Raw genomic sequence first — 27,164 nt, 5'->3', positions numbered from 1 at the left:
CGTGTATCCGGTTCCATGCTGCTCGCTCTCAGCTCTCCAGAGCACTGAGAGCACAAGGCAGACAATCAGACAATCCCGTCCGGGATATCTTAGGTAGCCGGGATCCTGATCTTCTGCTTCATCTATACCTGTTCCTCAGAAACGCCGATGTCAACGTTTAATGATGTTTCCTTCGTTGTGTCCCCGTTTCATATCCCTCCTATCCAAACGATAAACTTTTACTTAGTCGCGGCAATACATACACACACTCTTTACAGATACACGGGCCAAAGGTTGTGCAGTTCACTGATCATTCAACAAGAGCCAAAGGTTGTACCGCTCATGACAACTCTACACGAGCTGATGATTGCGCCGGCTTGTGACCATTCTATCCTGGATTCCTCGAGTCGAGAAAGACGCACCACGCTAGATATGGGGTACAGACTAGGTGGGCGTTGCTGATTAATGGTCAGCTGCATCCCAATAGGAAGTATCCCGTGTCGGGCACACGTACAGAGCATCGAAGACTGCAACATACCAATTATGAGAACACTTGTAATACTAACCTCGAGCCAACCGCGAGTAATCGGTTACATATAACTAACATAGTTGTAAGCAAACATTGTCGAAATATTGAACTCCCGGCCCCGTTAGGCTGACGCCATATGAGCCTTAATAAAAATATATATTTTGGATTAAAAAAAAACAGCTGAAGCAGGTCAAATGAAGGTAACGATTCGCCTACAATCTACTATCGACGAATCAGATGACGAGTTCTACGGGTTTGATGAGGATGTTGATGACGATGAGCTAGTCGAAGAGTCGGTTGAAAGCGTATGCGATGAAGAGCAGCAATCTGGAGAAGCGCTGCTTCAGGAGGAGCCTTTGGATGAGCATAATTCGCCGGAATTACATATTCCGAGCGGTACAAGACGTTCGACCAGATTAGGACGAGGCATTCCAGCAGAAAAATATGAAGGTTCCATCGGGATCGCTGTGGGTTCATCAGCAGAGCCGCGAACTTTTGCCGAGGCAGTGAGTAGCGTGGAAAGTATGCAGTGGAAGGCTACCATGGAAGAGGAGATAGCCGCCCATCAAGAGAACGGTACCTGGAAGCTGACCCCATTGCCACCAAACCACCGAGCTATTGGCTGCAAGTGGGTATTCAAGCGAAAGGAAGACGAGACTGGAAAAGTGGTTCGATTCAAAGCACGGTTGGTCGCCCAAGGATTTTCGCAACAGTTCGGGAGTGATTATGACCAGGTATTCGCCCCAGTCGTGAAACAAATCACACTGCGAGCTGCGCTCACCCTAGCTAGCAAGAGACAGATGCTAGTGCGGCACATCGATATCAGAACGGCTTACCTGTACGGCGAGTTGCAAGAAGAACTGTACGTGCAGCAGCCTCCAGGGTACTGCACTGGCGAACTAAAGGTTGTATACCGACTAATAAAGAGCTTGTACGGCCTCAAGCAGGCAGCTCGCGTTTGGAACAACCGCATCGACTCGGCGCTGAAGGGCATGAGCTTCAAGCGCTATTGTGCAGATCAATGTTTATACACCAGTGGTACGGTGTGTGTCTTAATTTATGTTGATGACATTATCGTTGTATGTCATAATCTGAAAGAATATGAATCGATCGTAAAATTGCTGCGTCGGAGTTTCAAAATTGCCGAACTCGGTGTCATCAAATTCTTCTTGGGAATTCACGTAAGGAAGGAGGATAGCCACTACGTTCTGAGTCAGAAGTCGTACATTTCGAAAGTTCTAGCTCGATTTGGGATAACTCAGTGCAAGACATCGAAGATTCAGATGGCTACTAGCTTTCTACAACAACAGGAGGAGAATAGTGAGACTATTTCGAATACAGCTCAGTTCCAGAGTCTCATCGGAGCGTTGTTGTATATCGCTGTGAACATACGCCCGGATATTGCTATTGCAACGTCTATTCCCGGCCGGCGTGTAACAACGGCAACATTAGAGGACTGGACCGAAAGCAAGAAGGTGTTGCGCTACCTAAAAGGAACCATTAACTAAGAGTTGCACCTAGGCAGCGGAAAACAATTAAAATTCTAGTGCTTCGTGGATGCTGATTGGGCAGGCGAAGCTGCTGATCGTAAGTCCAATACTGGTTTCATATTCAAACTGAGTGGCGGACTTCTTGGATGGAGTTGCAGGAAGCAGAACCTAGTGGCGTTATCCAGCACCGAGTACGTGGCACTTGCAGAGTGTCTCCAGGAGCTTTTGTGGCTACGCAAACTGATGGTGGATCTTTCTGAACCACTGCCGCAACCAATTATGGTTTATGAGGACAACCAGAGCTGCATTGCTCTCACAGCAGCCGATAGGACTTCCCGCAGATCGAAGCACATCGACACTAAATTTTGTTTTGTCAAGTTTCAGAAGGAATTGTTAAAATCAAATACTGCCCGACGGACCAAATGGAAGCTGACTTGCTGACCAAGCCCTTGGGCGCCGTTAAACTTCAACAGCTACGATCGGCGATCGGTATGAAGTGCAACAACGTTGAGGAGGAATGTTGACTGCAGCACGCACCTGCAGCGAACAACCTTGTTTCATACAATGTCATTACATTGTCAAGCTGTCAAATAATTATCTAATAAAATCCATTCCAAGTTTAACCGTATAGAAGATACGACTTTTTATTTGCTTTCCCTCAATCTATCACTGGCACGCATAACTGCTAACATTCAAATCATCAAATAATTACATGTTTCGTAACGTCAAACAGTATAAAATAGATCAAATAGTGTGTAAGTTAGCTGCAGTAGTTGTATACGAAGAGACTGCGTTTATACCATTGTTACATACTCTGCCATCAAAAAAGAAAATATAAAGCTATGGGATGCATTGTGAATAATTTTATTGTTATAAATTGTATCAATATATAGAAACACAGATTTTTGCATTTGATATCCATGATAATACGGGCTCAGTAGATTTATTAGACATAAGGAATCATTCAAGAAGATATTCTGCGACAATAACAGTTTCACTCTGAGTAATATCCATTTCATCCGGTCCTTCATACTTCAGTAATTGCTCTTCTTCTTCATTGTTCTCGTTATTTTGATGCTCTTTTTCGTCAGCCATGCTAAATAGAACAGATTGGTTTGTATTTCGCTTACGCTTCCTTCTTGCCACCGGAGCTCTGATACCTTTGATTTCTCTAAACCGTTGCTGGGCGTTTCTCAAACAACGTTTAAGAAAATTCTGACATTTCACTAACGGATACAACTAACGAAATCTTCGAAGCATTCATTAAATCATTGCTCTTATCTAATCGTCTACTCGTACCGGTCCATGAACAGTTCAGTAAAAATTCCCTGTCGAAAAAATAATCAACAATCTGCAGACAAACAGTTCCGCCTTCACCAACTTATCGGTTCTTCCCATGCATAGAGCCGAAATATTGAACTGTTTATTATTTGCTTTTTTCTCAACAGATTCAAATTCCTCGAAACTTTTGATTGGATTCAACGGAACATTCCTTGTTTCGATGCACATCGGTTCAGTTTGATGTGAATGATACGAGCCAAAGGCGTCAAGTTTAATGTTGACTTGATTGGCAAGAATATCTAGCTTTGCATTGACCTGAGACAGAAGCGCAACAGATCTGTTCCCAACGAGCTTGCATTCCTCAATTATCCTTGTGTGTTTATCGGTCTTTTCATGTAGAGATTGCATAAACCTAAGTAGATCCGGTGTTTCGGTAAAATCATCATCAGAATTCAACATATTCAACGAAGGATTTTGCCCAGATGCTGGGAATCGATTTTTATCACTTCCGCTCATCTTCAACTGTGATAAACTGTTGCATTCCAGATCGCCTTGTGATTCATTTATTGATTCAGACGATGGACTTTCAGCAATTTGGACGCCTTGGATTGAAACTGCAGATTCTCGAGATGGCCATGGGTTTGATTGTTGGATATGCTTGAAAGGGTCACCTGCCGTTGAGACTTTTCTCATTTTCGTCATTGTGTCGTGTTCTTCCGTGTCGGAATTCATTTCCATTAGCTTCATCTCACGGAACGCCTTAAATAAGAACAAGAAAATTGCATCATTGCTAACACTTAAGGATAAATGTCTTCTCACATCAGAATAGTTCAAGAATTTGATTCTTTTGATCTTGCACCGAAAAGCGCGCAACACTTTTAGATCCGGTTTGATAGTGGGTTCTTTCTTAGATTTTTCGAGCTTTTTTGGCCAATAGCACAGATCATTACCGTTATCATCATAATTTAAATCGTCCGGCCCATACGATCTCCATCCGTTTTTTATTATCCATAACGAAGGCAGCTCAGATAAAAATGTGTCTTTATGTTCGGACGTCTGAACAATGGTATAGTTGTTTTCGGGCATGTTTTCTGCAACTCAAATATCGATGAGTTTAATTATCGAAGCATGATTACAATTAATCAAAATCAACTCACCTACAAATCCTTCAAAACGACAAGCCCAAATCGATAACAAGTGGACAACAGACCGAACTCGTATTTTGTTATGATTTTTTGGAAACGTCAAACACGTACGAGTGATGTGATCAATAACAACCAACGTCATGTAAAACAGACATGGAAATGTTTACCTTTTTAATTATTATTGAATTAAGATAGGTTTGTCTTGTTTATTTCCAGACCCGCTCATATATGATCTTTTTGAGCAGATATCTAAGGTGTTGATGAAATAAGACAATTTTCAATTCATTTATATATATCAACAGTGGTCCAGATGGCAAAGGCGCAACAGAGAAACACGCGTGTTGCAGAAGTATCCCGGTTCGAATCTTATAAGGTAATTTTCATATAATCATATAATATAATTATTTCTCATTCCAAATAGTGTGCCGTAAATATCAATAACCATAAATACCATCCATAAAAAAGGATTGCAATGAATCTGTGTGGGACCATGAAATGTACATATGATTTTGTTTTTGTTTTCTGATGAGTCCCGATTGATTCGATGACTTTTTCCTATAAAAAACGGTTGAGAAACAACTTGACGTTTCTATGCAACCTTATATAAGTATTATTGATGCTTATTAAAAACTACCAAGTTACGTTTTCAGTTAGCCCTAAGTAAGCTTTAGTAATGCTTGTTCAAAGCTGTAACTGAAGCATTTGAAGAGCCCTATATTTCGCCTTTTTAGCATTATATCAACTCTATATTAGTTTATAGCGCGTAATAAGCATTTATTCAGTATTCTATATGTGGATACAGTGCTGATTTAAGATCATTTCTTAGTGCTTACTGGTTACCTGGGAATGCCATCGTTCACGCTGTAGATAATGACGATGAAATCATTATCTGTAAGAACGCATCCGAGGCGATACGATGAAAACTTACGCGAGTATTTTTACTCGTATTCGGACAGTCTTTCACTGAACAACGCATTTTTAATCAAACTGACCATTTTCTCGAATAAAATTCTGCTTCGGACGAAAACGTAAATAAACTTAATCCGAGTTACGAAAACGTTTGTTTCATTCATCGGAGAACCTTTGAAAGATAGTGTGAAGGGAAAAAAGTTCAAGATAGTCTTTTTTTTCAAGCAAAATGCTTCATTGACTCCACATGACTCAGATTGGTAGTATCGGGGTTTTCAAAAAGAGCACTACAAAAGTTTAAATAAAACAAAAACGGTTTTGGGATACCAATGAAATGCCATGTGAAAGTACATTTGATGCCACTCTGTATGGAACTTTTTTTTTGCATGGCCACCACGGGTACGCCTGCAGAAGTCCAGACGCTGAACCCAATTTTCGACGGGTTTCAAGAATAAATCGGCCGATATTGCTGCAATGTCACGTTCGATATTCATACGAAGTTCATCAATCGTCACTGGCTCGTTGGCATAGATCATAGACATGACGTAGCTCCACAGGAAATAGTCTAACGGCGTCAAATCGCATAACCGAGGCGGCCAATTGACTGGACCATTTACAATATAATATAACAAATCGATTATTAAATTCGCTGTGTGGCTTGTGGCACTATTGGCATTTTCATGTTGTTGTTCAGCCCAACGTCTCGCGTCTATTTGATCTTGTAAGGATGTAGGGCAAGATCTTTTCGCAAAATTCACCACAACGACTTCACAGAAATGTCAAACGCTTAAGAACGACGTGTGAGAGACTGATTTGGGTCTTCCTCACTTGATGAGCTAGCGGCAGCAATACTCTCAACACTACGGGCACTTCTTTGTCTCACTGGCACGGGAACATTTTGTACTGTGTAGCGCTCTTAAAGTTGAGGCTATTGACTTCGAATTTCGGTAGCAAATTTTAATAATCTTGACTCGTTGTTTGATCGTATATCTTTCCATTATTAAATGGCAAACCTTACTGAAGAGAAATGTCAAGAAGGCGGATTTGTCGTTTACTGTCCCTATCGGTCTACTTTTGTAGTGTCCCTATTGAAATACTCGTTATTTACCAAAACAAAATCGTCATATATACTAATTTTTCCTGAGAGTGTAAAATGTAAAATGAACTAAGGTGAAATTACTTGGCATCACTGCTTATGACGGATCCAATTGGATCTTTAACCTATAAGAATTAGGGAAATAAAGCCGACTCAACGTATTGCGGTTTTCTGCAGAACACTGAATTTATTAAATAAACTGTATTTACACAAAATATGGCTCAAAACGGGGATCTAATAAAGCAAGCGATGTTCGAAGAACTTCAGAAAATATTGAATCCGGACGGTGAAATACGAAAACAAGCAGAGGGAAGATTGGCACAGCTGAAGTACACAGAAGGTAACGAAAAATGTGATAGCGACTTGATACAATTATTATTATTGAATTTTTCAGGGTATGGTATTTATCTGGCAGAAATTACTATCAACCAAAACATTGATCTCTCTCTGCGCCAACTTGCGTCGGTCATGTTAAAGCAATATGTTGAAGATTGTTGGTCCGCAAACGAAAATGACAATCTCGAAGAAGGCACGTTGGTTGTAAATAACGAGGCAAAAATTGCTATCAAGACCATTCTTCCGCAGGGGTTATATGATCCAAACAGCAAGGTAATACTGGTTAAGTTCAATGTGTTCTAATCAATAACGGTTTCTGAAGATTCGTAGCGTTGTAGCATACTCCATATCCACAATCGCATCGTACGATTGGCCAAATGATTGGCATGAACTTTTCGACATTATTGTGAAATGTTTGAGTGGAAATGAAAACTCCGTCCATGGTGCTATGAAAGTGTTGGTCGAATTTACTTTAGACTTGGACAAGCAAATCGTCGAAGTTGGGCCCATGATTCTGTCTGAGGTCTATAGGATCTTCGAGGCTCAGGCTGTTTATAGCGTTTCTACACGAAGCTACGCTATGAAAATCCTCATTTCACTACTGAAAAGCATCAACGCGCATATTGAGTCCAAACAAGATCAGACAAACATTATCAATGCAACTTTACCCGCATTTATACAAAAAATGATTGAAGGACTCACTGTGCCGAATGGGCCGCACAGTAGCTTCCAACTTAAGACAGAGATTGTCAAAGGTACTACTATCAATCAAATAATGAATATTAAATAATACACGATTGTATTTTTAGTTTTTATGTATCTAGTGTCTGATATGCCTAAATTCGCCAATCAATATCTATCCGCGATCTTACCACCAATTTGGCAGCTTCTGACTCAAATGGCCGATATTTACATAAAGATAATTGTTAACGAAACAGAACAGTCGCCTTTTGCAAACAACGCCGAATGTAAATTTCAACAAATACTATAACTTTACATGGATAACAGTATAATGCTTATTACAGGTGATGAAAACGAAGACTTCACTACCATGATACTGCAAATATTTGAATTTTTACACACCATTATCGAAATGAAAAAGTACAAAGTTGCAATCATTAATGTTCTCACCGATTTGATCTACATTCTCATTTTGTACATGCAAATAACCGAGGGACAAGTTCAAAGTTGGTACGACGATCCGGAAAAATTTGTCGAAGACGAAGACGAACAAACTGCCGATTTTTCAATACGCACAACAGCTCACGAAGTACTGCTGATGATTGGTCAGGAATATGAGCAGACGGTATTGCCTTGTCTGTCGGAAGCACTTGGAAAGCATATTGTGGTTGCCGACGCCGATCGCAATACTGGACACAACTGGTGGAAATTACACGAAGCATCTATGCTAGCGGTCGGTTCATTGAAGGAATTGATTGTCGAAAACAAGGACAAGTTCGATCTTACCCAGTACATGAATCTGGTGAACAATATCATGGAGTATCAGGTGAGTCAATCAACGAATTTTAGAAGAATTTTTCAATTTTATATTTTTGATTTAACTGTAACTTTGCCAACTTGTTCGGCACTAGGTACGATATCATTTTGCGGTATTAGTTTTTTAGCACTAGAGAGATCTATACTTTGTATACACCTAGATTGCCCAAACGCAGTCGAAATGATTGCATTGCGAAAGAATAACTGATGTGTAAAGAAATTCGTTTGAAATTAATGTTCAATATTTTTTAAATTATTCGCAGTTATATGACATTAGTAAATCTCAACAATGAAAAAATAACATATTACTTGAAAAAATGCATTATTATTCGTACATTTTTTACAAGGGAAAGTGGAAATCTTTTTATGTGTGAATCTTGCGCAAACATACTTTTGACATTTTTTAACATATATTATTAATTTTTTTGTTGCAGCAAAGTGGTATTTGATAAATTTTGCGTTAGTTAGAATGGGTTGCATTTGATGATTTCGCAATTGATCGTTGTGCGTCTTCATATACTGAAGAATTTTTCTATCTTGCAACTCTGTATTTGATGGAAGCTGTTCTGCTAATAAGAGCAAGAACTCTTACCGTTTGATTAGGGATATACAGTAATCGTTCGCTAACTGGTCCTGTTTTAAACTGGTCTGCTTTTCAACTGGGCGAACGTTAACTGGTCCTTGGACTAGTTAAAAAGCAGAATTTCGTAAACAATCGACGCCATATTCAAATGGAAGATTTGTTGTGAGGAGCGTTCGAATGTAATTTGAAATGTTATGAAAATTTACATTATTTTCGCATGACAAAAACATTGATTAAATTGTAGAAAAATAATTTCCTCAAATTTTGATATCATACCTGTTGTCGCACTCAACGCGAATCTTCCATTGGAATCATTTTGTTTATCCAATTTCATGATCAACGCGAATCAAGCAATTAATTGAAGTTCCCCACGATAGCTGGTCTTCCCTTTTCGCCCAGTTAGTGAATGTTTACTATACTGTGTAAACCTGCACTACGCTTCTGATGTAAATAATTGTTCATCAACTGTTATGTTTTGGTTGATAGCAAGCCTGACTATATTCAAAAAACATGTACCATATTTCCGAATGCAAGGCAAATCTATTAGTTTGTAGGAGACTACTTTTTTATTTTGTCTAAAAAATAAATCGTTGGACTTGGTAGAATTTTCCTGTTGTCATAGTTTTTCTTAAAAATGGAACCCCACTTTGGCGAGTATAAATAAACCAGTTTTATTGTTTTCTGTCTTGTAAGTTCCACGAGCATATAGAACCCCAATATATGCACGTATTTGCGGTATTACTATTATCTAATCGTTCCTCAAAATTCAGCAGCCTTCTTCTTCTGTACACTTTTTATTATGTTTGATAACATATTGTTCTTTTTTGTGCATTCTGACGATCCTTTCACATCCTTGAAAGTAGATGGTAGAGAAAAAAGAGTGATCCGGCGGTTGTGGGGATAAAATGGCGAACTGGATTCTGTAAGAGTTAATCCGAATGAAACTAATGTTGTGGACTAATGGACGAATGGTATAAAATAAAATTCAGCGCTGTAGGTGAATTCATCGCACGGACTATTTAATTCTATCCACGCATGTAATTACAAGGATGACAGTCTGTAGTTTATTGAGGGAACGTGGAAAGCCTTATGAGCTTAAATCATGCAGTGTTGTGGACATTTCATAGCTGATAAACAGTAGAAAAACCACAACTTTAGTAATTAGTTTATTCGAGCTCGATATCCAATTAAGTGGAAATATTTTACATCCAGAAAATTTATGGGTGAATGAAAAAAACGGATCACAGAAAAACTAACGGAACGTTTTATTAACACGTCTGGCTTTTATAATGGTGGTTAAGCAAGTGAAGAAAATTCTGTAACAAACTAAAGTGTTGATATGGTTCGCAACAGATCAGAACTAATAGTAGAATAAGTTGAAATGTAAATAAACTATAGATATACAAATAGATTTAAGAATTGAGTACTCATCAACATTGTTACAATTTCCTTATATCCCATCCTTCTCCTAAAAATATGTCACCCTTCTAAACTCGAGTACACCGCGAGTAATCGGTTTTTCACCTTACTAACCATAGATGTAAGAAAATTGTTTCTATATATATATATATAGTTTTAAAAATATATTTAAGAATTCGGCTCCTTTAAACTTAAGTAACTGAGCCTGTAAAAATAAACGAATTAAAAAAAAAAGATCAGAACTGCTTCGATTGGATTGAATTGGATATGGCATTGTACATCTTAATATCCCCGCTCAATTCCGGAGACCATCAATCCAAGACCTGCTCGATGTCACTGAAATGCGCCTGCTGGCAATCCTTTGGTCATGATGTCAGCTAGTTACTCATTCGTTGATTTGTAGCGCACAACGACTCGCCCTCGCTGTATCATTTCTCGCACGAAACGATACTTCACATCAACGTGCTTCCTACGACCGGTGTCCCTTTCGTCCTCTACAACCCTGATGGTTGACTGATTGTCTTCGAAATATATGACAGGTCCATCCAGATTCCTACCTATGTCCCGTAACAATCGCTCCATTCAAATACCATGGCATACAGCAACATTAAGAGCTACTAACTCCGCTTCGATCGATGATAGGGAGACAGTCGGTTGTTTCCTAGTCACCCATCCTACCGTGCAGCCATATACACGGGAAACATATCCGGTGAGTGATCGTCTATCCACCGGATCATTGGCCCAATCTACATCACAAAATGCTTCCATGACTGGTGCCTCGCTGTTTCCTTTAAAGAACAGTCCAAAATCTAATGTGCCACGGATGTAACGCAGTAAACGCTTCAGGTGCACCCAATGCTCATCCGTCGGACAATTTTGAAATTTGCTGAAATAGTTAACAGCCACACACAAATCGGGTCGCGGCGTCAATGTCACGTACAGTAAGCAACCAATCAGCTCACGATAAGGCTTATTTGTCCGATGGCTTTCATCGCCTTTCAGCAGTCGTAAACGACACTCAATCGGGGTAGAAATAGGTTTGCTTTCATGCATGTTGAATCGCCGCAACAAACCTTGCAGGAAAACACGCTGGCTGATCCGCAAAAATCTGTTTTCGATGTTTCTTTCTATTTTCTGTCCGAAATTTATGTGCAGGGAAAGATTCTTCCACAGGAAATAACGTCTAGTCGAGTTGACGGTTGAACTACTAATGAAAAATCTTTATTATTCTGTTGCGATGTTGCATATGCCCAGGTTGCCTTGATGCTTCAACACTCCTCCTCAACATCGTATGGTAGAATCCCAATGGCTTCCCGTAATTGCCGCAACTTCATTGCACCCAAGGGCTTGGTGAGAAGATCCGCTTGCATCTGCTCGGTGGGACAGTACCGAAAGGACACGATGCCACTTGCTGCCAGATCCTTAATAAAACAGTACTTGGTGTCGATGTGTTTCGATTTTCGCGAGGTCCTGTCCGCCGCCGCCAGTGCGATACAGCTCTGGTTGTCTTCGTTGACTACGATGGGTAACTCCAGACGCTCGCCCAAGTCTTCAACCAATCGACGCAGCCACTGCAGCTCTTGCAAACATTCGGCTAGCGCGATGTACTCCGCTTCAGTGCTGGATAGGGACACACACGTTTGCTTCCTGCTTCCCCAGCCAACTAGTCCGCCACCGAACTTGAAGATGTAGCCAGTGTTCGACTTCCTGTTGTCGACTTCACCAGCCCAGTCCGCGTCTACGAAGCACTCCATTTGAAGGTTGCTACCGCCACCTAGATGCAGCTCGTGGTCCGCCGTACCTTTGAGGTAACGAAGCACCCGCTTGGCCTCGTTCCAATCCGCCGTGGTTGGTTTGGTGACCCGCCGCCCGAGAATGGATGTGGAGATCCCTATGTCCGGGCGCGTATTGACAGAAATGTACAACAAAGCACCAATTAGACTCTGGTACTGTTGTGCATCTGCCAACGAGTCACTGTCCTCCTCCTTTTGTTGCACGAATCCTGTCACCATCGGAACCCGGGAAGTTTTGCAGTTCCCCATGTTGAACCGCGCCAGAATCTTCGCCACGTATGATTTCTGGTTCAAGACGTATCGGCCCGCATGCTGTCGAACGTGGATTCCAAGAAAGAACGTCAGATCGCCCAGCTCCGTAATCTTGAAACTCTTCTTCAACGCTCCGACCAGTAACCGATAGTCCTGCTCCGTCTGGCACACAACCACGATATCGTCCACGTAAATCAGGATAAAAGTAAACACACCGTCCGAATTCCGCAGGTAGAGACACGAATCAGCTGCTGATGAGTAGAGCCCCATTTCCTTCAGTACCGCATCTATTCGCTGGTTCCACACTCGCGCCACTTGCTTCAGACCGTAGAGACTTCGCTTTAAAGAGCACACCGTATCAGGATCACCGTTAGAGTACCCCGGGGGCTGCTTCATAAAAATCTCCTCCTGCAGGGCGCCATACAGATACGCTGTCTTTATATCGATGTGTTTGACCAACAATCGCCGCTTGCTCGCTGCTGTCAGCACAGTACGGAACATGATTTGCTTCACCACCGGTGCAAAAACCTGATCGTAATCAGTTCCGTACTTTTGGGAGAATCCCTGTGCGACCAACCTGGCCTTGTATCGCACGATCTCCCCGGACTCGTTCGCCTTACACTTGAACACCCACTTACAGCCTACCACGTTGCGCCGTTGGGGTAGCTTGATGAGAATCCAAGTTCCGTTGTCCCGGTGAGAGACCATTTCCTCGTTCATGGCCGCTTTCCACTTTTCACTGTCCGGACTCGCAATCGCTTCGCTGTACGTTTTTGGCTCTGCGCTCATGTTCACGGTCAGGCCAATCGTGCATGTGGCGAACCGCTCCGGTGGAACTCCAATGTTTGCTCTCTGCGACCGTCTCACGCCATCACGTGCTGCCAGAACTACTGCGGTTTGTTCCTCCTGTACCGGCACCGCCTCGTCCGGATTATCTTTGGGATCGTCGTCGCTATCCTCATCGAACCCGAAAAATTCTTCTTCGGACTCTTCGCTTCGCTTGGCGTCGAACAATGGCACCGACACGCCCACATCTGCAACGGTTGACTCACCTGGTGCTTCACGGATGGTTCCATCTTTCACGTTCTTGTTCTCCTCGTCGAGCTCCAAGAAACGCACGTCACGACTGATGAGTATCTGACCAGTTGACGTATTCAGCAAACGAAAGGCCTTGCTGTCTGACGCATATCCGACGAAGGTCATCTTGATTGATTTTCTTTCGAACTTCTTCCTCTTTTGCACCGGTTGCCACACGTATGCACTGCAGTCGAAAATCTTGAAGTGCTGCAAATCGGGTTTACTGCCGAACCAAATCTCGTACGGCGTCGATCCAATTGCTGACGACGGCAGCCGGTTCTGGATGTACGCCGCGGTGTTCACAGCTTCCGCCCAATAGTGGCGAGGCAAGCCAGCATCCAACAGCATGCACAGTCCCATCTCGTTTAACGTTCTGTTCCTTCTTTCAGCAACGCCGTTCTGCTGCGGTGCGTACCCAGCGGTGAATTCAGCCTTGATTCCCTCCTCAGCGTAGAATTTGCGCAGGACGTTGCTGGTATACTCGCCGCCCCGGTCTGAGCGGATGGCTTTCGGTTTCCGTCCAAACTGCGTTTCGGTGAACCTGATATACTCACGGATCCTGTCGGCGACTTCGGACTTCTCCTTGAGGAAATAGATGACCGTATAGCGGCTATGGTCATCTATCATCGTCATGTAGTATCTGCACCCACCCGGCGATGTCGTCATGGGACCGCACACGTCGCTGTGCACGATATCCAACACTGCTCTCGATTTCTTCTCAGCTTCCTGGGGAAATGACGGTCGTGCCATCTTCCCTTCGACGCAACACTCGCACGTCTGCCGAACTCCGCAACTCTTGATTTTCATCCCCGACGCCAAACCACGCCGCTCGACCTCGCCAATCACCTCCGGATCTCTGTGTCCGAGTCTTCGGTGCCACACGTGCAGACAGTCAGGGTTGTGGCTCTTACCACTCACCAGCAACGATTTTTCAATCACGTTCAGTTGGTACAGGCCACCCCCGCGATCTGCCGTCGCAATCACCAACCCGTCATACACCAACGAACACTGATTCGCATCGAATTCCGCACGTACACCTTTTTCTGCGAGTTTCATCACCGATATCAAGTTGCCTTCTAGTCCCGGAGCAAAAATTACACCAGTCAACGTAACGGACACTTTTTCATTGCGACCGTCCACGCACTCGATTTTACAATCACCAACGCCCGCCGTACGAAGAACTTTTCCGTCGGCGGTCGAAATGTCCGGACGAATACTCTCATCGAGACGCACAAAGTCACTGCGATTTTTCGCCAAATGCGAAGTCGCGCCCGAGTCGATCACCCACGCATTAGAGTCAGAAACATGCTTATCGGACCGCACCATAAACGTGAACGACTTTGCGTCGTTTTCGCGCACTGTTTTGGCCTTGGCCTTTTCCTTTTTCTGCTCTGCCTTACCGCTTTCCGCCAGGAACGCCTTGCAATTCCGCTACCGATGCCCCGGCTTGCTGCAATGATAGCAGACAGCACCTTTGTGCGACGCGCCGGATTCGTACATCCGCAGCGCTTGCTCGTCGAACCCGGAACGCCTCCGATGTTTATCCGCTTCGTCCAACAGTTTGATCTTGACGAGCTCTAGCGTAAGCTCATCCTCGTTCCTCGCTTCCAGAGCCGTTGTTAGAGGATTGAACGACTCCGGAAGGCCCCGAAGTATTAGCGCAACTTTGAGGCACTCTTTCATTTCAAATCCGGAACTCTCCAGACGACCATACTGCTTCTCGATATCTGCCAAGTAGGTCTCCATGTTGTCCCCAATTTTGAAATTCTGGTTCGTGATCTGCCGGAGAAGGGTCACCCGCTGTCCCAGCGTGGTCTTCTCGTGGTGCGCCTTTAGCGCCGCCCACGTGTCCTTCGCCGTCTTCTTGTCACGAATCAGTCCGAATTGGCTTTCGTCCAGCATTAGCTGAATCGTGGCCAACGTCTTTTCGTCGCCTTCCGTCCAAGCTGCCGTAACCGGTACCGGAGGAGTACCTGGATCCACATGCCTCCAGAGCTGCTCCCTCCGCAACAACGCCTTCACGTAAAACGACCATGCTTGGTAGTTTGAATTGGTCAACTTGACAATCTTCGCCCACTCCATCACTTCGAGAAAAAACAGCAACTATTCACGCTTCAATTTTCCGACTTCAGTAGCTTCCGGACTGGGCCCATAACCTGTCCGAAATTTATGTGCAGGGAAAGATTCTTCCACAGGAAATAACGTCTAGTCGAGTTGACGGTTGAACTACTAATGAAAAATCTTTATTATTCTACAGTAGTTGCTATGTTAAATATATAGCAACGGAACGATGTTGCATATGCCCAGGTTGCCTTGATGCTTCAACATTTTCATGCCTAGGAAGCTCTTAACTTTTCGCCGATGTCCGTCATCTCGAACTCGCAAGCTAGAGATCGTTTCACCTTTTCAATTTCCTCCAGCTGCGGACCGACGATTAACATGTCATCCACATATAGCAACAGAAAAAGTTAATTAGCTCTAGTTCTTTTCACGTACAGACACTGATCGCTTGAACCTCTCTTGAACCTAATCTTCCCCACCAATAGATGAAATCGTTCGTTCCATGCCCTGGACGCCTGCTTGAGACCATACAACGAACGATTCAGACGACATACTAAGCCTGTTTCTTGTTCGAAACCTTCTGGCTGAACCATGTATATTTCCTCTGATATTTTTCCGTTCAAAAACGCAGTTTTTACGTCCATTTGATGGATTCTCATCTTTTCATGGTTAGCAACAGCTAGAACCGTACGGAGTGTATCTAACTTTGCAACTGGAGCATAGGTTTCCGAATAATCAAACCCATATATTTGTGTGAATCCTCGCGCTACTAGCCTGGCCTTGTAGCGATCTTCTCCACCGTCTTCACAACGCTTCAGTTTAAACACCCATTTACAAGTTATCGGGATACGACCTGACGGGATCTTGGTTAAAGACCATGTTTCGTTTCTCTTCAGTGCTTTCATTTCCTCGTTCATGGCTGCTTTCCACTTCGGCCAATCAGCTCGCTTCTTCACCTCAGATAACGAACTCGGGAGATTTTCCACGAAATTAATTGCACTCAGGGCGAATCCACTATAGTCCCTTTCGTAATCATGTTGCCACATCGGAGGTTGACATTTCCGTTGCAATCGTGGTGTACTCCTGGATGTACCCTCTTCACATCGCGAACGCTGCATGTCCCGCAATGCATCTTCTTGATTCGTGTCAGCATCGTATTCACATATGGTCTCATCAGCACAGCTATCGAAATGCTGTTCATCAGCATTCTCTTCAACAGCTATCACGCCCTCAATATCACTTTCAGCATCAGAATCTTCCTCGAATCTTCTCATGCGCACGATATCTTGACTGATAACATTTTAGGTCACCAGGTCAGGTCACCATTTTTTTAGTCACCAGGACGACCTATAAGCTTCGTGTTGAGACCGACGATCATTTCGTTACGCACTAAAATTTCCAAATTCTTCGCACTCAAATGGCCATACCGACGATGCCATAGTTCGAGTTCTTTTGGTTCACGACCACACGAATAGAACGACGATTTATTTTCGAATTTTTTATCTGTATATAGATTCAGATCGTACAGTTTTCCGCGTCGTTTACCAATAGCGACAACACCCGATTCACGTTCGATGCTAACTGTACCATTTACGAACACTACCTTCAGTCCATTCATCTCGATTTTCCGCACCGACAGCAAATCAACACATGCTTCCGGTACATACAGAACGTCTTTTAGTACTATAGGAATCGATTCACCATTCACTACAGAACGCAGGCGAATCACGCCATGATGCTTCGCGATGATCGATTGTCCTTGCTTTGCAACTGCGATTTCAATGGGTTTCTGCATCGGGATCAATTCCTCAAACAAACCGCGGTCGTTCGCAATATGTTCCGACGATCCTGAATCGATTATCCAATTCACTTCCTGTTTCTTCGGAATTTTCTCTGCGACAACAAAACACACCGCCTTTTCATCAGATCCGTAATATGCGTTTGGTTTCCTCGATTCATTTTTTTCTCGGAACAATCTGCAACTCTGTGGCCTTCCTTGCCACAGCCGAAACACTTGATTTTGTTCTTCTTCTGCTGCCTTTGCGGCTTCGGAACTCGCGACCCAGAAAAAGCTGCTGAATCCGTATTCGCCTTGATGTTTTCGCCATCCGCACTCCTCTTCTTTGTCTCCTCATCGAGTAAACGACACTTCACAAATTTGAGCGTTAACGTCTTCTCCGGCATCGTCTCGATGGCAGTCACAACCGTTGCATATAACGGCCCCAAAGTCAACAATAAATGGTACACGATATCGAATTCATCAATGCCAGCACCTGTGGCTTTGTACTCACGTACTATCCGATCGAATTTGAGAAAATGCTCCTGTAGACAAGCACCGTCCTGCCGAACGGTGATCAGTTTCTTCTTCAAATGCAGCCGACTCGCTATGCTTCGTCTCTCAAAAATTCGTTGAAGTGCTTGCCAAATTGCTTTCGAGGTCAACTTGTCTTGAATATATTCCAATTGACTATCGTGAATATGCCAGCCTTGTTTTGGATTGACTTTAAATATCCCCATCCAGAGAAATCGAGAAATTTTTCTTTACGAACAATTTCTAGACCGGCTCTTACAAAACTTTTGAATTCTTATCCTTTATATCTGCACAACGCGCGCGACGCTCAAACTTTTGTAGAAATAAAAATAGTCCATCATCACCAAGATCATGACAGACATAATAGAGACGAATACAAATTAAAAAATATAACATAGAAGAAAAATTGTTCAAAATTGTCTAAACAATATAATCCGTTTAAAAAAACTTCGTCAGTCAAAATCGTTACCAAAATTAAAAAAAAAATTGAAAAATACTGCTTTAACGTGTGAAATACAGTTTCTCTTAAATTCTGCTAGTGTTGTTGCACGTTTGATATGTCTTGGCATCGAGTTGAAAACATTTACTCCTTTAAAATATAGAGAATTTTGTGAAGCACATGTAATGAAATGTGGTGTTCTTATTTCATTCGCGTTTCTAATATTATATCTATGAAAGTCACCTCCCCTTTCAACTCGATCACACAAATATCGAGGCAGCAAACCGTTAACTACCTTTAAAATGAACACCATAGTTAAATACACAATTCTTTGCTTCACAGATAACCATTGCAGAGCGTCCAGCATCAAATATGAGTGAACCTGCTACATTGTAAAATCAAACGCATTACTTTATTCTGCAAGCGCTGTAATCTCGATATTTGCGTTTCATTGGCCAAAAACAAAATGGAAGAACAAAAGTCTAGATGAAGAGAGATGATTGATTTGTATAGCTGTATTTCACTGCAAATAGTTAAATTAAGAAACGATTTAACACACAAAATTCCATACTTCTTGGCAATTTTCTTGATGACATTGTCAATGTGAGTATTGAACTTAAGTTTTTCAACAATAATCACGCCAAGATATTTAATCTCCCGAACGCGATCAATGGTCTCATCATCAATCACAATAGAGACGTTTTCATTCATTCAATTTCGCGAGATTACCATATATTTAGTCTTATTGATGTTCAATTTCAATTGCTTATACTTCAACCATCTACTTAAAGAACGCAAATCTCCATTCAAGTGTAAAACGACCTCATGTACATTCTTAGCTGCAATGAATAACACAGTATCATCAGCAAAGATTAAATCCACAATATCGTAAAACTCGTCGCATGTCATTGATGTACATAATAATTAAAATGGGCCCTACTACACTTCCCTAAGGTACTCCAAGATTATTCCCTACGCGACTGGCAATGAAATCGTTGAAAGCAGTCCGTTGAGTTCTGTCATATAAATAGCTTTCAAACCATTTATATGCAGTACTCGCAATTCCAAAGCGCTTAATCGTGTTCAACAACAAGGGCCTAGAAATTGTCTCGAAAGCGCGCTTTAGATCCAAGAAAACAGCAACAATCGTGTCTTTACCTTCTAGTTTTTCGTTCCATTTTGCTAACACCAAATTCAATGCGGTTTCACAGGAATGACCTTCCCGATATCCCGATTGTTCTGGTATTAGCAAAGAGTTACGATTCAAATATTCTAACAGCTGGCCTTTAACAACAAGTTCCAAAATTTTCTCTAACGTGTGCAACATGTTGATGGGACGAAACTCTTCGGCTTTAATCGTCCCTGCAACCTTTTGAATGGGATTCCTAAGGATTTCTTCCACACTTGTGGTACATAACAAGTTAGCAATGATGTATTAATGAGGTCCAGCAAGATTACATGAAATTACATGATTACATGAAAGCAATCTTGAACAACTCTAGCATTAACATTATCTATGCCAGCCGTTTTTTCTAATGAGAAACAAATATTTCTAAATTCATTGGGTGCAAATCTTCAAATTTACAACTACTATTAACCAGCTGTATTATTTCATCGGGTTCATCGACCAATTCAATGAATTGATTGATCAATGAAACGCTGTTGACAAAATAATCGTTGAATTTGGATGCTATTACTTGCTCAGATTGTTCTAATGAGCATTTAAAGGTTATGGACCGCGGTTTGCAACTACTAGGTCTTAACAATGATTTTAAAATTCTCCATAACTCTTTGCTGTTATTTTGATGCTGATCAATTTTCCTCTGAAAATATTCACAACGAGTTTTCTTTATCGTTTGTGAATATTTATTGCGCGCAATCGTGTACATGTTCCAATGATGATTCCTATTTGTTCTACAAAACCTTTTGTACCATTTGTCCCTTTTTCGTTTTAGACGTAAAAGATTCAAATTGTAGCTATTTGAGTTTTTTATAGATACATACTTTTGATCAACTAGTTGATTTTACACATTTTCAGAACATTAGTCAAAACAGCTGTAGATTCATCTATGTTACCCGAATGGAACGGAAAATCCAGACTTCTCACGACAAGGTTCGAAACAGCCTGTTTAGAATATTTCCTCCAGCACTTAAATTTTACTAAATCTTCATTGTTATTCAAAACGTTAATTATTATAGTCTCATGATCGGTTATTTTTAAATTAATATCAGTTGATGAACAAATACTATCGAAATTAGAATACACATGGTCAATTAAAGTTTTACTGTGCCGGGAAATACGCGTAAATTCATTCACCGTTTGTTTTAAATTGAAGAAATTAGCCAAACGTTTCAAATGATTCGTATTATAGCTGTCACACCAATTTATATTAAAATCACCAGCCAGTATATTTAATTTACTATGATCAATGAACATTTCGAGTCAATTCTCTAAATTTTCAACAAAACGCTGGTCACTGAAGCTGGGAGAGTAATATAAAACACCATAATTACCTAGCTTCATGCCATGTTCAACTGTAATGCCTAAGAACCAGTTGTCATCAATTACTTCGTTTAGGCAAACACTGAATTGAACTGATTCTTTGACATAAATAGCATCACCGCCAGTATGTCTAGAATGTGATAAGCAAGCAGCAACATTATATCCCGGAATACTATATTGATCAAATGATTCAATTTCAACAATGTGTGTCTCAGCTAATAAAACTAAAAATGGACGCTTTTCCTCAACAATCTGACGTAATGCTACGTAGTTTGCTGATAACCCCGCAATACTTAAATACAGAATATGAAATTGATTCACAATTCTTCTGGAACATGGTTGCTATATATATTTTGGATAAAAAAAAATGGTTGCTATTTATTAAAACGCAAGTTGCCTTTTTCAAATCATAAAATCTCTTGTAAACTGAGCATTCAGAACTAAATGCGGCATGGTTGACGTCCAAATTCATTTTCCGTTCTTTATTCATTTTTAAACAATTAATACATTTCAATACAGTTGACTTGCACTCAGATGTCTTGTGTTTCTGACTACACTTAGAGCACGTTTCACAATTATTGCAAACTGTGCTCTTATGTCCAAGTTCTCCACATTTGAAACATCTTAAAACGTTAATCGCGGGAGCAACTGAGCACCGATCGAACCCCACATTTACATTCTTTGCAACTAACAGATTTTTATATGTCTCAAGATCTACTTCAATTACGACATCAAACTTGTTGTATGTGAAGCGTGGATTTTCGTATATTTTTTATTATTTTCACATCTTTTATTGCGATGTCTTCATTTTGACTTTTTAAATAGTCAATGAAGACATCGGAGGAATACTTATCGCTCATGGCCACTACTTTCAATCTCGGCACCGACGTGAGAACAACAGCTCTATAGTCTTCACCCAGATTGCTTTCGATGTTATTTCTCATATCATTTATATTGGCTCCAGTTGCACACTCAACAATAATGGAGCCATCTCTTCCATTTCTAAAGTTACTGATTTTATGTGTTCTTGGATCTAATTTTGTTTTTATAATTTTACGAGTATCCTCGCAGACTTGTTTGGACTCTTTAGGTTTTATTACAATGACCGGAGGAGCCTTACGATTACTTCACTTGATACTTTTACCCGTTACGATACAACTATCAACAACATTCGAACCTTTAACTACATCCGCGAAACTAATTTTATCTTGAAATACTTCATCATTTTCACTATTTACAAATTTACGTTTCTTTCGTTTATTTTGGTGCGACTCTGTAGGAGTCGCGCCAACTTCATTCAGCGAATTATTCATAGCAGCTAGATTTTTTTGCCCATTAAATGAAAAACTTGAAGATATCGAATCCATTTTCTCACCAATTAATTTTTCAAGAGACCCAATTACATTTAGTCTCAATTCTTCCATCCCGATCTTTAGCGCGTTGTCTATCTGTGCTGGGATGTGATCTCGCATGTCTGTGATCGAGTCAGAGAGTGAAGATAACTTCTGCACCTTTTGCTCTATCTTTTTCACATCCGAGATAACATCGTTCTGCTCACCACAACCCTGGTCTGATAAACAATCATTATACTTGAATAAAATATTCACATTCTCCGTGATGAGTTTCGCCGATATTCGGCAGAGTTGCGTGCATCTATAGTGGAATACACCGCTACATTTGCCGATACAGCAAATCGGCAAGTCACTCACCACTATCCCCAGTTTACAGACAGAACATTCCATGACCAATTTTACCAACACAGATTAAACCGAGACGCTAGAGACAAACAACAACAGCACAGAGGAGAGAAAAATAAACAATTGAACCGCCACAGCAGCTGCTATACGAAAAAAATAGCGCGCTGGGGCGATCGAAATAAAATCAAAATAAACAAGAATCAGTTGTTCTTCTACTTATCCTGTTGAATACCCACAAACGGCACGCGAATGAACTATTTTTTCGCTGCACACAGCGATATTCCACACGTAAAATAATTCAACAATCACAGCACAAAAAACACTAGTATGTCCACCATGATTCGTTTAGCCCGTTTCGACGTTTAATTCACGATGATAGTTTATTCCCTGAAATAATATCATTTTTGCATAAGCCCTTTTCAAATATTAGTCGTATTTTTTTTAGTTAGATCGTACCCTTAGAAAAATCCTCGGTCGAAAACTACTAAATACATTTGGTAATGCAAAATTAGTAGAATGTACAAATTTTTTGTACATATTGTCAACAAACCCGCATCCCTACCAGAGATTAGTATATTTTACTCGATAACATTAGTAAGCTTGGATATTGTCATATCTGAAAATTGGTTAGAAAAGCGCGTATTAACCATTTTCATTGTTCATATAAGGCAATACGGAGGTATAATAAGGATATAATTCTGATACGTGCATTTTCGGCGAGAAAATGTAGCCGATATTGGGCTTCCGAATCATTGTTCTGCTTGACATATGTGTTTATTAGTACGGTCGAAAATGACTATAGATTGGTAGTATCTACCAAAAAATTCGTTATATTTACTAATTATTTCTCTCAGTGTATTTAAAAAAAAAACTAATACCGTAAAATGGCATCATACCAAGTGCTGAACAAATTGGCAAAGTTTCAGCTAAATAAAAAATAAGAAATCAAAAAATTCTTCGAAAATTCGTGTTGATTGGTGGAATGCCTCTCAACTTTTATTTTTGTTGTTCAATAATTAAATTATGATTGGTCTACAGGTATCACCATATCTGTTAGGACGCTGTCTGTGGATTATGAGCCGTTACTGTGATTGCAATATATGTGACCAACAAATTCTGCAACGAGTAATAGGTATGACAATCAACAGTATGTCCGTGGAGAAACCAACGGTATTAAAAATCTTAGCTGCAAGGTAATATCCTCTGAATAAGAGATCATTTTCAACATTTTCCCATTCTCATTTTGTTAGGGCAATTTACGGGTTTTGCACAAATTTGCGAGAATGTAATGATGAGCGGAAGGGATTTCTGGTTACCAAATTGGAACAATTCTTCGAGTCACTGATGCTCCTGTTCAATCAGTCACAGAATACCGTTCAAGGGCTACTACTGGAAACTCTAACCGCAATCATCTCGGTAATTCGTTTTGTTCCAATTTCTTCACTACTTCAAAAGTATGATTGTTTTTAATATTACAGTGTGATACCAATGTGACAGCTTCCATCTCGAGCAAAGTGGTGTCGCTTACAATTGCAGTTTTTCTCAAGTACCATGACGACCGTTTCTTATTGGAATTAGTGCAGGGTATTTTAAAAATCCTCTCACAAAACCCTTTTTGCCTTATACCATTGCAAGAGAAAATAATACCTACCATAGTGAGCATTCTAAATTCCCAAGGAGAACAAACATCCACAATGCAAGATATCGCGTTAGATGTATTGACAACGGTCGTTAAGCATTCTCATGGACCACTAAGCAGCAGCATGATCGATAATGCCTTCCCGGCAGCAGTTCACTGTATTCTTCGAACGGAGGATCACTCAGTCATGCAATCCGGAGGAGAATGTTTAAGGGCATTCCTCACGGTTGATCCAGAACAAGTTTGTGGGTATAAAAATGGTAAAGGACTAAACTATATTATGGAAGTGACTACCATGTTGCTTAATCCCATGAACACCGAATCCTCAGCTGCCTTCATTGGTAGATTGGTGATAACAATCATTACAAAAGTTGGAAATTTACTTGGTGAAAATGTCGATTTACTGCTGAAGGCAGTCATAAGCAAAATGCAGCTGGTGACATCTCTGAATGTTATCATGAGTTTGGTAATGATTTTCGCTCATTTGATCATGGTTCAAATAGACGCGGTACTAAATTTCTTGAGCACTGTTCCTGGCCCCACGGGCGAACCAGCCATGACTTTTGTGTTTGCTAACTGGCTCAGTCGACAGCATTTATTCTACGGTTCATACGAGCGGAAAGTGAGTATAATGGCACTTTGCAAACTTTTTGAATACGGTGTAACAACAAAGGATGAGAGATTAAACTCCGTGATGATAAAAGAACCAGTTATTAATTCCCATCAAGGAAGAAAGACACGGTCTTCAAAAATCCCTCAAGAATGGGTGGACGTGCCGATTTTACTGAAAATTTTCAAACTCCTCTTGAACGAACTGTCCAATTTAAAGGAAGCAAAGGAAGCTCTCGAGAATAAAGATGAGTCTGAAAGCACGGATAGTGAGACTGAAGTCAGTCCGGGAAATGTTCTCTCGACTATGATGTTGTTTGATGATGGTAAAAACATTGCAACTTATGTCACTTATATAGTTTTACTTCCCCGTTGTAATTTTCAGATGAAGAAGATGAGGACGACCAACAGATGATGCAAGAACTAATGCAAAATCCTATTTTCCAATCCGATATGCAAGAATATCTGATCAAATTCGTGCAAAGTTTTAGTCAAGATGAGCATTTTCGGGTGTTCTTGGAGAAGCTGGAGGACACTGAAAAAAATATTATGGAAAGCTTCGGAATAGGCGTGGCTTAAACTTATACTTATCATTAAAAACCTCTATAAAGCATTTATAAAAATGAAACCGCTATGAATATTAAACTGAAGTTTATTTTTGTATGTTGTTTTGTAATAGTTGTATTGAAAAATAAAGTTGGAAGCTGAATATTGTTTATGCATATGACTTTTCTCGTGATCGGAAAAAATCGGAAAAAAAATAAAAGCAACAGAAATAACCGCATAGAAAAAGCGTGATATCTCAGGTAGGCTAGAAATTATATGACGCGAGAAAACCTCATGGGTATGCGTCATAGAAAAAAGCGTATTATTGAAGTAAGATTACGTCTATCGGCAACATAATGAGGGGAACAAATTGAAAAACGAAAACCGATCGCATCGTGAAAAATGTCCAATTTCAAGCGCTTATTTCTCAGTCATTCCACGTTAGATTAATGAGACTTTAGCGTCAATCGATTTTGGCACTCCATAACAATTTTTTACATTGAATAAAATAATATATGTCATAAAACTATCGAACTATCGAACAATTGAAAAAACTCAACTGTTATCCAAACAGAAATAACGCGTTCTGATTGGTCAATCGAATATACAAGCTTCCGATTGTATTTACAGTTATTGCTCAGTCATTTATTGAAGGATTTATGAGATTTTTACATTCATCGGTTTAGGTACATCTTAACAATTCATTACGACGAATGAAATAATTTATTTTATTAAACAATTTAAAAAAAACGGAAATACTACGGTCTGATTGGTCGAAATCGAAGACACAATTTCCTCTTGTACTCACAATCATTGTACTCGCAACATTTTTCCTGATAGATTTACGAGAGTTTTGCATTAATCGGAAATGAATAAATGATGAATGATAGACAATATAAAAATCTCAAGCATTATCTCAATGGAAATCAAGCGATCTCAATGGTCGATTGCCAATACACCCATTCCAAGAGGTTATGTGAGAAGGTTTAAGTTTAGGAGAAAATTGAAAACTTTATTTCAATAAGCACTAGTTATATCATAAATTCATTGAAACGAATTTGGTTTTTGTGTACCAACCTTTGAGAGAGGCGAGTTTTAAAAAAATATATTCAAAATATTTTAGATTTTCACTATTTTTATGAGATGTCTCTGCACTTACTTAACCAAACTGCAATGTCTTACTTACAAACTTCAATACTTGTTCGAAGAGTCGCTGGTAGTCCTGGGTTTCATTTTGTAATTTGTGAGAAACAAGGTCTTTTAAAGCGTTGTCACGTCACAAAATAGAGCATTTTTTAGATTGTCAGATGAATCGAAGTTCAAACAATTTTATACTTGGGTTTCTCTGAGTCAACTGGGAGCCAACAACCCACAAAATTTGGTTAAGATCGGTTTACAAATAGAGGAGTATCAACTGGCTCAAGAAGTTGTTGTCACGTCACGAAAAGTATCCATTCTAGCTTGACGTGATAACATTTTGACTCACTACAAACACTTTTTTTACGTTTTCATATATAAATCACACAATGTTATAGTAAAATTGAGAAACTTTCCTACTAGAACTTTCATGAACTATCAACTATCATGCTTTTGAGAATATTTTATAGTTAGATTGTCTTGTTATCGGTCAAATACTTTTGTGAAGTCACAACAGCTGACTTTTTGCCTTTACCGACTTTTGAAAATTAATGTTGTATTTTCAGTTCCGTTTCGAAACATACAACTAAACTTTCTTCTACGTTTTGTCAACAATAGATGAACGTAGATTCAAGCATATAGAATACTAGCTAACCCGGCAAACATCGTCCCGCCCATTTACTTGATTAATTCTCGAGTAATGCAGAAATTTGTGTTTTATTTGTATGGCAGCCACCCCTATGAGAGGGGGAGGGGTATCTAACCACCATAGAAACATTCATTGCACCCTAAAGTTTCCATATGCCTAATTTGGTTTAATTTGCTTGATTAATTCT

The 27,164-nt window shown here is 40.4% G+C and overlaps 2 protein-coding genes across 4 annotated transcripts; one reads left to right on the top strand and one right to left on the bottom strand.

Annotated features, from left to right (window-relative positions):
* Window positions 1–2,928: 2,928 nt before the first annotated feature.
* On the bottom strand, window positions 2,929–4,540 carry LOC129767255 (uncharacterized). 2 transcript variants are annotated; one of them, XM_055767955.1, is made up of 3 exons: window positions 4,437–4,540; window positions 4,230–4,370; window positions 2,929–4,038 (listed from the first exon to the last, which is right to left on the bottom strand). In XM_055767955.1, exons 2-3 carry the CDS (start codon window positions 4,239–4,241, stop codon window positions 3,313–3,315), a joined length of 738 nt encoding a protein of 245 aa, XP_055623930.1. In that variant the 5' UTR covers window positions 4,242–4,370; window positions 4,437–4,540; the 3' UTR covers window positions 2,929–3,312. The 2 variants fall into 2 exon arrangements, with proteins under 2 accessions (XP_055623930.1, XP_055623929.1); XM_055767954.1 differs by having other exon boundaries at window positions 4,099–4,370; window positions 4,437–4,534.
* Window positions 4,541–6,538: 1,998 nt separating this feature from the next.
* On the top strand, window positions 6,539–25,365 carry LOC129767253 (importin-9). Of its 2 annotated transcripts, XM_055767951.1 has the most exons (9): window positions 6,539–6,769; window positions 6,824–7,038; window positions 7,088–7,520; window positions 7,575–7,733; window positions 7,791–8,272; window positions 23,436–23,590; window positions 23,648–23,813; window positions 23,876–24,971; window positions 25,031–25,365. In XM_055767951.1, exons 1-9 carry the CDS (start codon window positions 6,646–6,648, stop codon window positions 25,222–25,224), a joined length of 3,024 nt encoding a protein of 1,007 aa, XP_055623926.1. In that variant the 5' UTR covers window positions 6,539–6,645; the 3' UTR covers window positions 25,225–25,365. The 2 variants fall into 2 exon arrangements, with proteins under 2 accessions (XP_055623926.1, XP_055623927.1); XM_055767952.1 differs by lacking the exon at window positions 6,539–6,769 and having other exon boundaries at window positions 6,913–7,038; window positions 7,104–7,520.
* The last annotated feature ends 1,799 nt before the right edge of the window (window positions 25,366–27,164 follow it).

This window comes from Toxorhynchites rutilus, chromosome 2, assembly GCF_029784135.1.
Source record: "Toxorhynchites rutilus septentrionalis strain SRP chromosome 2, ASM2978413v1, whole genome shotgun sequence".
NCBI lineage: Eukaryota > Metazoa > Arthropoda > Insecta > Diptera > Culicidae > Toxorhynchites > Toxorhynchites rutilus.
The sequence above is the reverse complement of the archived record's forward strand: the minus strand, read 5'-3'. Positions and strand labels throughout refer to the sequence as shown.